The following is an 18,631-nucleotide window of genomic DNA, read 5'->3' as shown; positions in this document are numbered from 1 at the left end:
CCCGGCCCCGCCCCCACCAGCAGCGGATTGGCCGCCACCAGCTCCACCCGCCGCATCCACCCCTTCCCCTTCCTTCCCGCGTGTTTACGTCGGCCATGAAAACCCCGCCCACCCCACCTCCCCCTCCTCTCGGTTGGAGAGGCCTATTGTCAATCACCGCCAATCCCAGCTCCCGCGTCCGCCCCACAGCTCTGCGCGGAGGAGCGGGGGATGGGGATGGTGGTGGGGGTGTTCCACGCTTCTCTCTTTCCATTGGCTTTCCGGCGCCGTCAATCATGCAGCGCCGCCAGCACCGGCCGCTCCTCTCGCCCCTTCTCGGTCCCGGTGGCGGTCGCTCTCGCCCCGCCCCTTCCCCCTCCTTCCTCCCCGCAACTCCGCTCGCTCCGTCAAGTTGAGCGGCCGCTCGCCCGGCGGCTCCGGGGTTCTGGCGGCGCGGCTGCGGCGGGCGGAGACACTTGTGGCGGCCCCCGGCGGAGCGGGAGGGGGCAGGATGACGACGGAGGCGCGGGGAGCGCCCGGCGGCGGTTGAAGGCGGAGAAGGGGCGTGTGGAAGTGAGCGACTGGGGAGCGGGGAGTGGAAGCCGCCTCCCCGGCGAGCTCGGCTCAGGGGCGAGTCCGGCCGATGACAGCGGGCTCGGCGCGGACTGGCGCAGGCGAGCCCGGCTGAGGGGGACGCGGAGCGAAGGCGGCGGGAGCCGGGCAGCGGCGCCGCCGAGCCCGGCCCGGGGTGCCTCTCGTCGCGCTTGCCCTGAGGAGAGCGGGAGCCCGGCCCGCCCGGGTGTCGTCGTCGTCCGTCTCCCTCCCCCAAGCCCCCCCCGCGGCGGGAAAGTTTGCCGCCCGCCTGCCCCACCGGGCAAAGTTGTCGTTGGGTTTGTTTATTTGTTTTTCCCCTTTCCTCCTCCTCCTCCCCCCCCCTCCCCCTTCCGGTCTCCCGCCGGCCGCCGGTCTCCCCCCGCCTCCCCGGCCGCCGGCTCCGTGCGGAGAGGAAATAGCGGGGGAAGCAGGAACTGAGGAGCGAGGCGGCCGCCCGGAGCCTCCCCAGAGCCCGGCAGCCAGCAGCCCGCCCCGCTTGCCGCTAGGACGGCAGCCCTCTACCTTCCCGTCAGTGTGGTGTGCGAGGGCAGGGAGGACTTGGTTTTGTTTTGGTGGAGGTCTTGTTTTTTGTTTTTTTTTGGTTTTTGGTTTTTTTTTTTTTTGAAGCCCTTTTTTTTGCCCGCCCGCTTCTCCCTCCGCTTTAATATATGCTTCTGGAGAGCGACGTCCCCCCGCGCCGCCTCATCGCCCAGCCATGTCGGCGGCCATCTCTGCCGCGGAGAAAGTGGATGGCTTCACACGGAAATCGGTGCGCAAGGCTCAGAGGCAGAAGCGCTCGCAGGGCTCCTCGCAGTTCCGCAGCCAGAGCAGCCAGGTGGAGCTCTCGCCGCTGCCCCAGCTCAAAGGTACCCGCCTGTCGTCCTTCCCCCTCCTCCCCTGCACGCCCCAGCCCTCCGGCTACAGGTGCCGGTGCTCTCGGCCGCCCGGGGCTGGCTCCTCTGACACCGCTTTGCCTGCCCCGCGATGCCCTGTCGCCGCCTGTCCTGCCTTGTCCCCGTCCCCCGCCCCCCCTGCCCTTTAGCCGTCCCCTCCTCCGCTCCCGCTGCTTTCCAGATAGGGACCCGGCGGGAGTAGTTCTGAGGGCGGATGGCCGCGCTTCCTCTGCTCACATAAACAAGTGTCGTACAGGTCGGTTCTCGTTTGCTGCCCCGGGGGCCGACTCCATTAACTCTCCACCCTTAGTCTGGGTAATTTAGGAGTAAGTGTCGGGTGGGCAGGTGTGCTTTTTGAGTGCTTACTGCGGAGAATGCAGACGGTAAGTTGAGTTGAGGAGTGCAGGGGGTTGGGCGCTAGAACCTAGGAGTGAGCGGTGGCTCCTCACACGGGAGGATTGTGCAAAGAGGAACTCTGTGCCCGTGGCATAATATCCTGAGTTTCCGAAGAGAGTTTGCGTTTGGTTCCTTCCCATCGCTTTCGGACAGTGTTTGAATGACGTTTTGCCTATCTTATTTTAATGATCAGGAGTTCCCTCAGAGACCTTCTCCTCTATAGTGCTGTATGCGAGTGCTTACAAGTGAATGAATAGTCTAGATGCTGGCATTGCTGACATTAAAATAGTTAGGTGACGGTTTTATCATTTGTACTGGAGTTAAAATCTGAAAAGACTTGGTTCGTTAGATTACAAAAATGAAACTGAAGTTAATTGCAACTTCCCATGCCTTTGAACGTCAAAATAAATTTCCATATATTTCCTTTAAAAAAAGTTACAAAAGTAGTTATTAGGCAGAGAATATAAACTTGGTATTAAAGTATTTACAGACACCTGAAATATAAGGGAGAGAGATCATCACAACATGACCCAGCATATTTATTTTACACTAGTGTTAAGGTTTTAAGATTTAGAAGCTGCATCATATGATGGTGGGAAACATCTGATGATTTGCAGCAAATACTCAAAATCTGACTGAAATACTGCAAACTTAAAAATATTCCTAGATACCAAGTAATTTTGTGTTTTATTTTCATGGCTTTTACAGTTGTGTAGTATTTCAATACAATATTCTTTTTTCCTATTCCTGAGTGGCAGATGTACATGAACCACAAAACTGGCAGAAATTTTATTAAACACAAGTAAGCTTGGGCGGGAGAGTAACAAGAGGAGGTGGTTGGTTTTGTTTTCTTAGTGTGTTTGTTGCAGCAGCTTTGGGGTTTACTTTAACAACAGCAGGAGTGTTCTGGCAACTTGTTTAGGACTTTCTTTGTGAAGTTGTGTTCTGTCTTGGTATGCAAGTTTGATTTGAGGGATTTATAACTGGAATAATCGGTTTGAAATAAAGACTTAGTTTCTGGTCTTCACATGTTGTTTAGACGGTATATTTTCTGCAGAGACCACTTTTATAAAACCACACTTGAGACCTTGTAGAAGAACTTGGTAAATATCGCACATAGGTGGCAGACTTCAGAAAGTTTGAGTCCAAAACCAGCAAACAGTTAAATATACATTATTCAGGGAGTAGTTGCATCTTAAATCAGCAAAATGTCCAAGTTTATGTTCTTTGCTGAGCTGGGACTTTAATCATACAGAGTTAAAAACAAATGTTAAATCTTACAGTTTTGTGAGTGCGGTTTTACAGCTTTTTGCTTACAACACAGAGAAGTTTTGCATGGGATCAGCAGCTCAGATGTTTGGAAGTTTGTTCAGTTATGCAGAGTTTTACAGTACCTTGAATTGCCCTGAATTTTTAAAGGAAGATCTCATCTGTCTTTGCTTATGATTTAAATTTAAAGACTTGCCCTCTAAGCCTGCTTCAGAACATAAATTGTGGGCAAAATATACTTTTATGAGTTATAGTATTTCAATTAGCCAGTTAATAAAGTCAGGCAGCATTCTTCTGTGTGTTTTCTCCCTTGAGTTTGTGATGTTAGATTTCTCCTGAACATAGCTATGGACATAGGATGATTTCTTTCCATCTGCTTGAGGCTCCCTCTCTCCTTTCTTCTCTTGAGCCTCCCCTGCCCCCCAAACCAAAAAAAGCATATAGAAAGAAAGTGTTTGTTCTCTCTGTATTGTTTTGTAAAACTTCTTGTTTTAATCACATATGTTTTGGGAAGATGAAGCTTTGCTTTATTTTTTGAAGTTAATACGGAATTCAGTAATATTTGTGATGCTGCCAGTGTACTATCATCTACAGAGTAGTAGCCAGCATTCCCAGGGAGGGGCTGAAAAAGGAAAGGACAGTCGTACTGATGCCTAAGGGTGCTCAGCATACACTTTTGAAATTAGATTAAGACTTTTTTCTCTTCCAGATATCTTCAAATAAAGATCTGAGGTGTTTGAAGCCTGTATTGGGAGAAAAGTAGTGTTTTGCAGATGAAAAAGCAGTTTGGTATTATGCTGCTGTAAAATATTTAATCAGTTACTAAAGTAGTTACTGTCTTGTTTGATCACTTTTAAGAAAAAAAATTTCTAAAGTAAGTATAAACAGTATTTTAAAACTCCCCACTAGGTTTGTCACAGTGGCCTAAAATACTTGCATCTGTTCTACTGGAAGGAGAGATGTCCCAGGAGAAAAATTAAAAATATCCATCTATTTTATAGTGTGCCTTCTTGGGTAGATAGTGGTGTAAGTTTTTTTCATTTTATCTTGGGACTGTTGTTTGTTTGCCACTGAAATGGCCAGATCAGATTGTGTAACATGCTTTCATAGTTGTGTTGTTTGAAAGCCTGTACGTATTTCTGGAGTTAATTGTACTGCTGCCGTGTATTACCAAAATTCCTTAATTTAGCTGCATATTGGATCCCTGCTAGGAGAAGAACTATATCTGAAAATAGTAGGTAACAGTCCCAAATAGTAGGTGTTCTTCACTTCAGAGCTTTTATTGGGGGGGGGGGGGGGAGTGAGGTTGAGAGGAAGGGGCGGCAAGATTGCATGTTGTCATTAACATTCAGTTTATTTTTGTGTGTGATGGTATCCACCATTTTTAGATAAAAGCTTAGCAAAACCTGACTGATGTCAGGATACATAAAATAATTAGTAATGTGTTATTCAATGAAGTTAGCAGGTTTCCTATGTGTTTGTTATTTGGGAGACTGTCTGTTTTATTGTATTGTTTAGAAGCTGAATAAGAAATACTGAAGACCTAGTCACTGTATTTAGAAGAAAAAAAAAACCAAACTACTTGTTAAACCTCTTAGAAGTTGAAGTTACTTAATTTTTTTTTCCCATCTCCTTTTCGTTACTTTATAGCTTATGTAATACAAATCCGTTGACAAATCTGCAGCCAAAATAACGTGCTGGTTAACAGCAGGATTTTATCAATTCATGGACAATTCTGAGAGTGTTGAGTTGAAAGAAATCTGGCAAAGGAAGTGTTATTTTTAACATCTTAAGAAGTGGTAATTTTTGTCTTTAAAAGACTGGGAAGCACTTGCAGTTACCTTCATTTCTGAAAAAAGAGGTACAACTTGACCTTGGGACCTGATCTGACTCATCACAGTAAAAGTATGCATACTTGTTTCTGTCACTTTTTTGCTGAAATATGTAAAAATACAGGTGGAAAATGGTGAATAGAAAACACAACTAGTTGCTTTTATTTAGTACGGTTAATATGGTCTGTCAGGTTGTAGAGCAAATATACCCTTTTTTCCTGTGTACCGAGCATGTTAAGTGCAGTTGGAATGAATAAAGATTTCCTGATGCCCTTCTGTGATCTTCTCAGTAGTGAATATCCATTTGGGTGATGCGTGTCACCATGGGCTTATTTCCTATATCGTGCTCAGAGAACCAATATATGAGAAGAAATTCTTAGTATTCACTTACAAATTAAACTGTCTCTCCATAGAGAAAACTCTAGCCCTTACAGCAGAAGAACTGTAAAGTGGTCCAAAAATCTTTCAACCATAGGCTAGTGATGGTTATAACGATCTCTGTGGGGCTGAGAGATACAGTGATGAAGTATACTGGAATAAGACATTTTTAAGAAGAGCTTCCAGTATGTAGTCTCAACACTGAAATATGGGATCTAAAATGGGTGTTAACAATCGCATTTTCTTTACTTAAACCCATGAGAGAGAGCTTGTGTTTGACTGAAAACCAAGTGCTGTGTTCAAGCTAAGCTTTTGTGGAAACGTTACAGAAAGGCCTAATAAGCTTGCTTATGGGTAAAATTTTAACATTAAATTTATCAGGGTCCGTTCAAACCTTAAACCTCAAATGTTTTGAGTCATGTAGTGTGTGCTTCAGAGTGACAAAAGTAAGTGGAGTTAAAAACAGCTGAGAGGACTTTTCTTCTCGTTATTAAGTTGCCTTTGCTGCTGAAAGGGAAATGTCCTTCAAAAATTTAGAGTGGTTTACTACAGCCTTAACAAATATTTGTAAGTGAAATGACAGTTTTCTGTCTCAGATTTGCACTTTTCTTTTTTTTATCCCTCATGATTCATTGTTATTTCCTCTTCTGTAGTCCTCCATCCTCTACCTTTTGTGTTCAACATCCCTTGCAACTGCAATCTTCTTGGGTGGGATTTTCCTTGAGAGAGATAATCTTTATTTCAGATAAAGAATGAGGATGTTCTGTGAGGAATTTAAGTTTAACTCTTATGCATAATCTCAGCAGGGTGTACTATAAAGTAGTTAAAACATCTGTTTAGTGAAGTTACAATCTTGAGAAATGGAGAACCTACAATAGCTAAAAAGGCTTTAAGAATTTTTTTTTTAATATTCTAACATAGTTCCATGAAAAATGGGCTGTTTAATTTTTTTTTCTATATTAAGGAACTGTTCCTAGTTTATGGAGTGGAACATTTAGTCTTTAATTCTTAACAAATTGACCTTTTTTATCCTTAGACTTGAATTTTTGGTCTTAGAATATACTTTCATCAAGAACTACTCCTAAATATAGAGCCTATTGACAGTCTTCACATGAACTTGTCTATTTAAATCTTTCACATCTTCTGTGTGCCAACTTAGTATCAGATTTCTTTTTCCATATTTGTTGCTTTCTAGTTTAGTCAGATATTAGTTTTGCAGGTGCTGAATTTTAATGTTAGTTGCTGTAGGAAGCACAGATAGAATTATTTACTGCTCTAGGCTACCTGGTCAAAAGATTACTTCAATCTATGGATTTTATATTTTTTTTTAAATACCTCTCTATCTTAAAATCATTCAGTGCTTTTGAAAAGGTGTCATACCAACAGTTGTGAATAGATTAATATTCCTTTTAAGCACAGAAGGGATATGTGTTGTGTTCTTATGAAAAAAGACACTTTAATTGGGAAGGATATAAAATTCAGCTTCTATGCTACTGTAGTCCTGACTCCTGTTTTAATCTAGTAGGCTAAAATTATATTTATAGTTTCATAACAGCATGTGAATTTTGAAAGTTGGAACCACAGCTGAACTGGATGAATAGGTAGTAAATAACATCTGTTTTATAAGACTCTCTTAGTAAAATGCTCTACTAGAAACTGGACTGACAGTGACAGCTTCTTTTTAATGTCTGAATCACTGATTTTTATCAGTCACTGAAATAGTTTCTGTTAAGTTTCATTGAATTCATGGCCAATGAAGTATATTGTCTACAAGATGCCTATTTTATAGTATACTTTAAGTTGAAGTCAGAGCCTGTCACAGTTAAGGTTGCCTACAATTTTCCTTCACAAGACCTTATTCTCAGCTGCTTACAGCATTGCTAAACTGTTTGGACTGAAGTTTTCCATGCCAAGTATGGACAGTTTTATTTGGAACTGTTCCTCAGGCTAATTTTCTTAGTTTCAGCAAAAACAGTTCAAACTGCTTCAAAGACTAAAAGAAAAATAAATTGTATAGTGTCAATATTAAAAAAAAAAAATCTTGAGGTTTAATGTTTGTTGTACTTTGGAGCTTAGCACATAGATCTTAAAGAAAATTGGTCTAATTTGATCCAAATTCGAAGACATGCTCAGTAGCTGTTGTAGCTCAGTAGCAGGACTGATGATTCAGTATTTACTATGCTATTCTGTATAGGTACTTAACTATCTACTACTATTCTCATCTACTATGCTTAATGAGGCTACTATTCATGTCTTTTCTTTGGTTTTCTTGTCTGTAGTGCGTCTGGGCATGGCAACTAAGAGTACGGAAAGCTTGTATTTTTCTACAAGCAAACCCCCAGAAGTGTATTACAGGTGAGGGGACAGAATGGAAGTGGTGGGTTGATAGCTGCAGTAAGCTCAGTATTTTGAGTCTCCTGGTGTCTGTGAAACTTTGTGGAAATGTGTCTTACCATACTCTCTATTAGTTCCTTCATAGTTTTTTTATTGCAACTGTGTTTTTTGAGCTTCATATGATGTTCCTGAAACTTCTTTGGCTTAAGGTTTGTGTGGGTTTTTTTTTGGTTTTTTTTTTTTTTTTTTTTTTTTTTTTTTTGTTCTGTACATCAGGAGTGGATTGTGGATGAGTTGATTCATCAAATGAGAGTCTTTATTTGAGAATTTAAAAATGAGGAGAATGTAACTGCAGAGAACTTGATTAGAGCACGAAATTCACTTTCAATCGTTGTGTTCAGTAGTACTGCTTCTGGCTACTGTATGTTTGAGGGTGTGTGTGGGAAGTGAAGCTGAGAAAGGCTGGTGAAATGTAGATGCAGGATACTAGGCCTTGGTATTTTAGGGGTGTGGAGGCTATAAGAAGAGACAGCAGTCTGATCAGAATTGTAGGTGATCTATAGCCTGATAAAGTAGTAGCATATATTGCTGCTACGAATATGCTGAAGGGAAAAAGCTGTAGATTTTTTTTTTAAAAAAGATTGTGCTGTTGTGTTGCTCAGCTACTATTTGGAAAAGATTTCTATCTTGTTCTCCTCTTGAGTTTTCCTCTCTTTGCCATTGTTTCTCTTAGTATCTTACCAAGCAAAGCTGTGGTGAAATTGGAAAGTTTTGTCAGCTTCATTGGTATGATAGGGTTCAGAACAGAAATATGAATTTTGCTGTGAAGCTGGGAGGTCAAGGTGCAAATAACAACAGAAAATATATTTGCACATGTGTATTCCGAGAATAGTGCTGCAAAAGGAAGATATTCTAATTCTAGTAAGTGGGTTTTAAACCCTGGAGAATTAAAGGTGTTAAAACTACTCCCTACCATAATAAGAAAACTTTCAATATGTTATAGAAGTTTACTTTTTCAAATTACTGATTAGAAGTTTATATCTGAGACCATCACACACTTGGAGAGTTGGCAGGCTGTGGATAACAGAAGAGAAAATCTACCACGCTGTTTTCACAGAAGAACTGAAAGAGGAGGTGGGGCAAGTGAGTTCAGAGAAGGACAGTATAGCATGGGCCAGGAAAGCTGATCTGGAGAGGAGTGAGGAATAAAGATTTACAGCAATTTGTCTGAATGTGAAGGGAGAAGCATCGTTATTTCTGCTATTGCTGTATTTGAGAATTAGCACTGTGCATCACTGCATGAATAAGTGAACTTTTAGATGTGATTTAATAGGTTACTTTGTTTCTGTAGATGGTTGATCCTTTAAGAAACAAAATCACAGCTTTTATTAATTTCTTCCCAAGTAAATTTCTGTGGGAAAGTGTAGGGGAAAAAAATGGGTTTAAAAAAATACAAGTTTCACTTTAGTGTATTTGGGTAAAGCTTTTCAAAACTGTATGATGTTTTTCGTTAAAAGTTCTATGCTTACTTAAACTATCGCATGTGTGTAAGACCAAAATCTTGTTAGGCAGCATACATTTTGGTTCCACGTGTATGTAACAGCAATACATGATAAGAATTTAACTTAGATTTTGAAATATATATGTGAAATAAACTTGTGCACTTCAGCACTGTTAGATTCTGTAGGAAGACAGTCATTATTTTGAGATGAAAAATTAAGAAGCAAATGTCAGAACCCCCTAGAGAGGCATAGGCTCGGTCCCACAGTACAGTCAGGAAGGACAAGGTTTGATAACTTGTATTGCTGTGTGTTTTCCCTTAAGAGTAGGAAGCAGGAACAAAATAAGCTTAGCACATTGATATGGTGTAAATTGATTTTAAAAATAGCCAATAGAGTTTGCCAAAAGGGAATATATTTAAGTGTAGGATCCCTTATTAGTGAGCACTTGATGTTTACAGTTTTTGATAGAACGTAACTCTTAGAGTATGGTTAAAATTGATTAAAGTAGTAGCTCAACCTCTTATTTATGAGGCTAAATGCTTAATTTAAGTGAAGTGGGCGAAGAGATCTTGCAAGTGCTGGAATATTCATCTGCTCAGGATGATCTATTCACATTGAGGTCAGTGGAAGTTAGGTCACTGAATGCAGCAGAACCAGGATTTCACCTGTGTTTCCAGACTAATTTAATCTTAGTTCTTCCTACTGTAACACTTACCATTATAAAGTATCTCATTATCTTATTTGCCTGAGAAAATTTTGAAAATTAAGAAACATTGGTTTAGCCAATTCATAAAGTATATATTTATTTGAAGAATTAATCCAATACCTGTAACTTTCACCTGAATTTACACAGGAATTCAAGAGGAGTTTTTTCCTTAGTGTCTGAAAAGCTAGATTTCACGTTTCTTCTGGCACAGACTTCCTATTTAGCTAAGTGCTGAATTAACTGTGAAATGGGTTTCTTTACTTCTGTGAAACAATGTTTAAAAGCTACCCCTTGGTTTCAAATAAAAGGTGTTTTTATATTGCACTCGGCACTAATTTTGCCATGTGAAAACAACATGAGTGTTTCTTCAGTTTTTGGGAAAATACAAACAAACTTGATTTGTAATGTTTACTTGCATTTTCTAGCATAATGTTGAAGTTGCTCCAGTTTGACATCATATTCAAAAATAATTTTATATTTAGATAAATTGAGGAAATGATTGGGGAAGAATACAAGTTAATAGATTTAAAAAGAAACAATATTCCACACTAGATTCACTTATGGCATACTTCATTATCAATGCTCACTAGTTATAAAATACTGTAATTTCAGTCAGACAGGAGTTTTGCAATTGACTTAATAAAAAGGGAATTTACTCAAATTGTAAATATAGTTTCTGTCCTGTCAAGCCTAAAAAGTGCAAATCGATTTGTTTTGGTCTCTGGTCAAGCAAAGTATTTATGTTCCAATGAATAGATAATGTTTTTAATACAGTATTGTGTAATGGGTGTTGAACTGAAGTTTTTACTGAGTCTGTGTCACACAACTTTTTCACCCACTTTTCAGCTGTCTTTATCCCCTGGTAGTGTATGTAGAGAGTAGTACAGCTGTTGGAGGGGGGCAAAATAGGGAGGAGAACCGTTCAGATCAGCTGTCTTTTAGTTCTTAGCAGGGTAGATGTGAAACAGTTCCTTGAGTCTACCTTTTCACAACCTGAAGGCTTGTTTTATGTCTTCAAAATTACATGTGAAATCCAAAATTGTATTGAACCCTTACATTTCAACAAATAGTATTTCTTTAAGGGCAAATGCTTGTATTTGGCGAAAAAGGTATGATTACCAGTTCATGTGTCAGGAGCAAGCAGCATCATATCGATTCTCCCTTCTGATGTTTTTGATTAAACAAACTCAGAAGCTTGGTCTATAGTTTCTTCCACTTTCTGTAGAGTCTCTTGGGTCTTGCTGGTGGTTAATTTTCCTGGCATGTGAGTTACCAGGAGTAGCAAGTTGTTGTGTGCCAGCCTCTCTGTGGGTGCTTTCAGTTTGTGGCTAATATGCTGTAATCTGAGTTCGACTTTAAAGAGAGGACCTGTTTATATACCCAGGCCTTTACCTTGACCTTTATTTGCCCTGTTATTAGGAGGACTTCCTGAAAGGGTGTATGTTTTACCATAACAAAAACCTTTGTTGCATTTCAGTATAACAAAAGCTACTTAGGGGTTGTAATTTTTGTTTTGGGAAAGCACTTTTCATTCTCAGGCCTTTGTATCAACTATTGTACCTTTAAGTTAAAGGTTGACATCTATCCCATATTCATATCTTCTGAGAAACAATTTCACATTCCAGAAGTCAATTACTCTCTCCTCTTTCCCAGTTTAATGACATGGCTGTGCATGTTAATTCTGTGATGGGATTTATCACCCTTAAATTTAGCACTATCTTCCTTAAAGAGGCAGGGTTTCTATTTTAAATTATTTTAAGATCACACTTATGTAATAATCACGAGCTATTACACCTTTGTCAAGCCAGTGAAAGCATTATTTGGGCTAGTGTCTTGCATGCAAGAGAGAATCCTAAGCTCTCAGAGCCTCTGGTTGTATTCAAAATAGGCTCTTGCTGGCATATGATCAGTCATTAAAACTGCTTGATGGGTTTTAAATGAAGACAGAAAGTACAGTAGCAGTGTATGCTAAAACCATAAATTAATGCATTGGGGAACATAATGGTTGGTTTATTGGTGGAAAAAAGCTTGTTTTGAATACAAGAGTAACAATGTACTTGTTTTTTGAAAACATACACTTCAGCTGTGTAAGTGAAACTTTGCCTTTTATAATAAATATAATATCACTCTGAACAAAACTTGCATATGGGTTAACCATATGTAAATAGCTCAACTTATCAGTACCTTCAAAAGCAGCATTGATTCAACTGTGTCAAGTCATTGAACAATTTTTTTTTTTTTTTTATGAAGCTGAATTTCAGTTAGATTCTGAACTTATGGCATGCTCTCGAGAAAATCTTTCTGTTGCTCAAGTTGTACATTTTGTTGAGGATGACTTCAGGGTGTTTTATGTTCCTGTTCCAGTGGTTGGTATGTTTGGTGAGTTTTGTGTTTAAGGAATCAATGGTACTTTAATTCTCCTTTTTGAGAAAGTGTGGTAGGAATGAGGTGAATTGTGGCAGACCTGGTTATACTACAGTCATATTTAACTTTTTGAGGAACAAGAGAATCATTTCTATTCCTTTTTGCATCTGACTGCATGTTGTTGTCTGTAATTATACAGTAGGAAATAGGGCTACTAATATGAAAGCACTTCAGCAGGGTACTTTCTTACTGACAGAAGTGTCTTGGTTGACTCAAATCTTTAAAATCAAGGGATTTAACATGGTAGTAACTGAAGACTCTTAACTATATGAGATTATAAGAACGCTTAGAAGATATTAGAAATTATCTAGATGAGATATTAGTAGTTTACCATCACTGCAAGGGGTCATGTCACAGAATATTTGACAGATGTTTTTAGGTCAGGATAAGCTTTTCAGATTTTCTGGACTGATTTGTTAAGGTCAACTGTTGGCCATGTGGAAGGGCAGATGAAACTATCTGAACAAACAGTATCTGTTATTGGATGGAAGGTAATTTTCAGGAGTACTTTTAGTAAACAACTTTAAAATTATCTGTAATCTAGACTTCGTAACTAACTTTGAAAACCACAACACTGTGAATAAAATTAGTTGTTCATTGCTATCCTCCTCCAGTTTTACTTCTAATGTGTGATTTTATTTTTTTTTTAATTTTTTTTTCTTGTTCTTCCCTGTCATGTATCACAGATTAATTTTAAATCCAGAATATTCTAATGAGCAAGATTCCTGATTTCTTAGCTATTTCAAAAGCAAATGGAGATTTACTTGGATAGTGGTACGATTTTTAGCAGGTTGGTTGGTTTTGGCAGTTTTAATTTGTCTTTGCACAATTGGTTGGAGAAGGGTGAATATTAACTTGAATAAAACATATGCTATAGGGTCAGCTGAGCGTGTAGGATGTCACAGTGTATTTTTGAAGTATTGCTCATGCAGATCTCTTGGTTCAAGTCCTGCCTGACAATCATCTGTAGAATAGTTTACCTGTAAGTGGAAGTACAGCAGAAGCTGAGCTCGTTATCTTGATTGCTCCTTTGCAGTCCTTTTGATTTCTGAAATGAAGAGGTTAAGCATTAGTATAAGCACATGGGTCCTAAACAGGATTGACCAATGCACCTTCTGGGCGAAGTCTTTGTTTTGGTTATCTTCTATATGTAGTATGAATTTCCTTGTAGTATTATGTTTGAGAATACCATTCTACTTTGTCATCTTCCAGACTTTCTCTAGTGAACAAACCTACTACTGTATAGGGAGCTGGTTAACTTTTAAGATATATAATGTTGTTCTGATTCCCTTATCTGATCTGGAAAGTCAGAGCTCTGTTTGCTGAAAACACAGAGGAACTTATACAGCGTCTTCTAGAGCTCCAACAACAGCTGTAGACTTTGGGGTAACAGGTAATTTGAAAATATATCTGTTGAACTCTGAATGGAGGGAGCGGGGGGAAAACCTGCAACCCTAGTCTGTTAAGAAATGGTACTTATTCCTTGGGGTGGCAAAGTTCTTCTATGTGGAAAACCTGCAAATACTGATGACAAGTTTCCTTGGATACCTAGGGTGCTGCATGAGTGCTTGTCTGAGTAGCCCTACCAGTTTCAGTTGGGCTGTTGCACTACCAAAATGTGGAATTGTGGGAGCTTCTTGGTGTGTGGAGTTACTGGAGAATGTTACAGACTGCCAGTATATCCAAGTATGCTGTGAGATTTCACACAGGGCTATGTTTTTCATGTAAAAAAAAAAAAAACAAAACAAAACAAAAAAAACCCAAAACAAACAAACAAAAAAACACCAAATAAAATCAAAATGTAGTGATTTTTTTTTTTTTTTCAAAAAAACCCAAACAAAACCCCACAAAACAAACCAAAATATATTCAAAAAGGTAGCTAACTTAATTGTAGGTAGGATTTTTCAGTTATCTCATACCTCTGTAGTTGGATGATACGGTTCCAAAGGAGATGGTGAACTAACTTAACAGCTCACAGCAGCTGAAAGGAGTTTCTGCTCCCATCACTAATCTTGTGCCAGAGCTGATGCACATCAGGCCCCTCCAGAAGCCATTTAACCTCACTAATATGGCCATGTTATTGAGTTAAAGCAGCTCACGGAAGAGTCTGACAAGTTCCAGAGCCAGTGTTGAGGGATGGATGTGACTGGGAGCAGAGGAGGGGAAGGGAGGGTTAAATGATGAGGATAGCAAGGAGAGAGACCTCTCTCCATTTCACTGTCAGCCTACTGTTTTGCTGCCTGTCAAGCTGCAGATGTAGATGTCTGAAAACCTGTAAACATATTCTCTCTATGCCCTGTTGTAACATCAATTGCATCAAAACTCAATTTCTTAACAATGCTTTACCATGACTGTAACATAAACACTGACACCCAGATGCTATGAGAGCGCACAACAATAATGCACACAAGAACTCTCCAGGACAAAAATAAATTTTAAATTTAAATTAAACAGGACTCCCTATGCTTGATTTATGTAAGCTAGGGCATAGTTTACCAGACTAACCCCTTTCCAGACTAATACTATTTCTGAAAAGAGCAGGCTGTGCAAGTGCTGATAATTTAATGATGTGAAGAAATAAATAAAAAAGCAAACAAAACCAAACACTTGATGTCTCACAGTACATGTGTTTCTCTCTCCATGTCAGTGTTAGGGCTTCATTCTGCTCTAGCAGATCCCTCCACCATTGAGTGCAGCAGCTGCATATAACACAGTAAATATAAATGGACAACAGAGACTAAACACTAAATTTCACACTGTGGAATATGACCTAACTATGGCACTCTCTTTGTCATGTATCAATCCTTGTCTGTATTTCAGTTTGTCAGGGAGTCATGTGGAAGTGTAGGGTTGCTCACCAAGTTCAGTTTACTATAGGGAGAGATGCAGTACTTTTTTCCATATTATTGTTGTCCTCTAAGTGTTTGAAAGGGCTATATGTGAACTGCTTTAAGAGATGGTCAGAGGAAAACTTAATGATTGTTTCTCTGGTTTCTGCATCTTTCTGGGGTAGCATTTTCAGGAAAAAGAAGTATGTAATTAGCGATATTAAAGAAAAAATAGAAACTCGTTGCAAATACTTGTTTATTTTGTCTTGGAAGGGAAATTATGTTTTTTGAACTTCCAGTTAGTATAGCTGAGAGAGAAGTTTTTGTAGACTTAAATTCTCGTTCCTGCCACTGAAGCAGGGATTATATTAGGTTCCCTGACTTTGTACTGAAGGTCTTGGGTAAACAATCCTGTTGAGAAAAGAGAAGTATCTATCTGTTCCTTCCAGGAGAAAGGCCTGTAAACATATGAGAAGTATACTGTGGGAAGACATCATTGTAGACCCCTGGCTAGTGATATAGTGGTGTTTGTGTCTTGAGTTACATACTAGTGAGGTAGCTCTGTGATTGTGAGCTCTTTCCCTAGCTATACTTTGTTTGGGGCCTGCCTGAAAAAATTAATCTTCTAAATATTCTATGCTTAGGCTTGAATTGATGACCTTATAAATTTGAAAATATTTGATTTAGAGACAAATCTGTACAATCATGTAGTTTTAATATTTATATTATGAAGTGCAGTGATCAAGTGAACTATATTTAGCAGTTACAAACATTTTACCATGTATTGTGTAAATGATCAAAGGCAATGAATATCCTTAGAGTCACAGTTAAAATGTATCATAATTTACAATAATTCTTTTGGTGTTGGATGGATATTTTTCTTTAGGATTTCATACCATCATGTGATTAAGAATGTGCTTTCTGTGCCTGCCTAAAATCTCATTTCTACCTTCCAGAGGACCTCAGATCAATTTAAAACCAACCTCTCAAAGAAAGTAACAGTGGATTTAAAAAAATTTCTGAAATTACACTTCTGTTAAGCAGCCTCTAGAAAATAAAGTTGAGGCAATTGCATTTTGATCACCTGGATCAGATGGTGTGTATACCATTTTCTGGGGTGCGGTTTAATGTTATGTGTCTTGACACTTCTAAATAGAATTAAATGCCTTTGTTCCTCTTTTTCTGGTTTAGGCTTCTTCACGCTTTGTTTCCTTCCCTCTTTCCTGCCTCCCCCCAAGTGTCTTTTCCAACAAGATGCAGCAATTCAGGGATAGGCTGGTAATAGAATTCAGACTTCATTTTAAATTTTTTTTTCTTCACCCCTCTCCCCCACCCTCAATATAGCCTGTCAACAGGGTTATTTTACTGAGACATCCACTGTCTACTTTGAATCTATATTATCTTCTATGGCCCTTAAGGTATTTAGGGTATTTGAAGAAAAGCAATTATCTTGAATTTCAGATGTATGATATAAATCTTGACAGATAATAAATTGAAACTGGTTTAAAAATCATGACACAGGTTGTTAAACTACTAAAGCTAAAAGCTTTGGTGTTGATGTAATTATGGTGTCATAGTTTATTTTATTCATAGAACTGGACTAAACTACTGCAATATGATTTTATTGTGGTGTAGAGTTGTCGAGCTTCTGTTGTGCTGGGATAGTTTAAAGATAACTTTTTAAAGCCTTGTCTTTATCTAAGAACACTACCTGACAAACAGATTTTCCCAAATCACTCTGTGATTCCCATGGTACCTCTCAGCATTCCCAGGATAAATGTGCTGCGTGTCAAGCAGGGATTGAGTGCATGAAGACAGCACTGATACAACAGAACTGGCTTTCTTGTTACCTTATTTATTACCATGGTTGCACATGATTTTCATCTCTTGCAGATGCCTTTATTTTATGAGTCCCCTTGTAAGTATGGAAAAATGGATGTATACGTAGAAGAAAATACTTCCTTTGGTTTTACTTTAAATGATAAATGTAGCAAAACAGATTAATGGACAGGTTTTTCATTTGAGAAAACATGTCTAATTGGGATAGGTCAGATTGCTGATGAAATGGACTGGGGATGGCAAGAGAGATATGATCCTGTTACTCTGACTAAAAGTGGCTAATGCAGGGATTTCTTTGATATTCTAGGGAACATAAGTGATTTGATTATTTTGAATTCCTGTTACTTGCTTTTAACCTTAGGTCTTTAGTCTGTTTTAAGCACTGTTAGGAGTATGCAGGTGCTATCTGCTGTTTGGAAAATTCTGGGTAAATTTTGGTCAATGATACTTCATTTTATGGAACATCAACTAGATACACTGTATTAGTTGTGCTTCACTGCTGGGCTTTTGTAGCTTGGAGTATAGTTAAGTTTGTAGTGAGGAAAAATAAGAGTAGGTTTGACTCCTGTTTGAGTCTGGCTATCAGCTTGGGGCTAGTGTTAAAAAAAAAGCTGTCCTCCCTGTGTTGGTTCCTTAAATTAGGCTTTTTGGATTTTAGCCTTAGCATGTCACTGCTTTTGCTTTGTTGCTATGATACAATACTTACTCATGCAGGCCGCTGTGGAATATTAGAGGATCTGAGCTGAAATGTTACGTAACTTACAACTGTTTTTACAGCTGATGTTCATTATTTTGCAGAGTGTAACAGTTCATGTCTTTGTAGTTATCTGAGCGAAATAAGCATCTTTCAAGATTTTTATTCAAAAGAAAAATTGTTAAAATTGCAGAATTAACATTCAGAAGTATGGATTGCTCTGTATGAGGGAGTAGTAATTGCTGGCTTTTTCAAAAGCTCACTGAAGTTGTTATGCTCAGTTAATAGGATCATAACTGTCAGATGGTGAAAGGGAATACAATACAATATTCTGGTGTTTGAACTTGCAGGGCAGAGCGAGCAGCTGGGATTACAGTGGAGGTGGTTTAGTCCATTTTGGCAATTTTTGCTTATGGAAATAAAAGAATTTCATCAGATAATTACTGAATATTAAACCCACTGTTGACTGCTGTTGTTCCAACCACTAAGTAGAAGGTGTTTTGGTAAGACACTTGAGGAACTGGCATTATCAAAGAGTGTTTGAGTTGTTAAATTTGAATATTTAATGAAATTTGTTTAATTAAAATAATCCTTAAACAATGAAGAAAAGCATGAGATCTTTCTGTGATTTGTTCAAATTTTATTGTTTTAATACTTTCCTTATGATGAAACACCAGCACTAATCTCAGTATAGCAGTGAATGAATGAAGCCAAAGGATTAGTAGGTCTGGCAATAGACAGGTCTTGAAAATTCTTCAGGGGAATAGCATTCCTTATTTGCAGACAAAATCCAAAATAAAAATTTTGCACCAGAACAAGTGAAATCCCATGTGACTGATAGATGAGGTGATGCTGTGTTGCTGGAATGGCTTAGAACCCCAACAAGCAATTGAAAACAAGAACAAAAGGCACATTAAATCAAATTTTCCAGTTAAAACCATGGGCTGCTTTTGTCCTGATGAT

At 39.1% G+C, this 18,631-nt stretch overlaps 1 protein-coding gene across 2 annotated transcripts in view; it reads left to right on the top strand.

The window, feature by feature from the left end:
- Positions 1 to 343: 343 nt before the first annotated feature.
- The window catches only part of PPP2R5A (protein phosphatase 2 regulatory subunit B'alpha), a 46,131-nt gene continuing 27,843 nt past the window's right edge, over positions 344 to 18,631 (top strand). Inside the window, exon 1 of one of the 2 annotated variants that reach the window (XM_032989251.2) lies at positions 344 to 1,439. In XM_032989251.2, the coding sequence (XP_032845142.1) occupies positions 1,289 to 1,439 (151 nt within the window). In that variant the 5' untranslated portion in view covers positions 344 to 1,288. Of the gene's footprint in view, positions 1,440 to 1,703; positions 1,723 to 18,631 lie in introns of those variants that run through there. The other variant, XM_032989252.2, reaches the window with a different exon arrangement.

Source organism: Tyto alba, unplaced genomic scaffold, assembly GCF_018691265.1.
Source record: "Tyto alba isolate M040663 unplaced genomic scaffold, T.alba_DEE_v4.0 Super-Scaffold_16, whole genome shotgun sequence".
NCBI lineage: Eukaryota > Metazoa > Chordata > Aves > Strigiformes > Tytonidae > Tyto > Tyto alba.
Note: the sequence above shows the minus strand (reverse complement) of the source record. Positions and strands in the feature narration are given on the sequence as shown.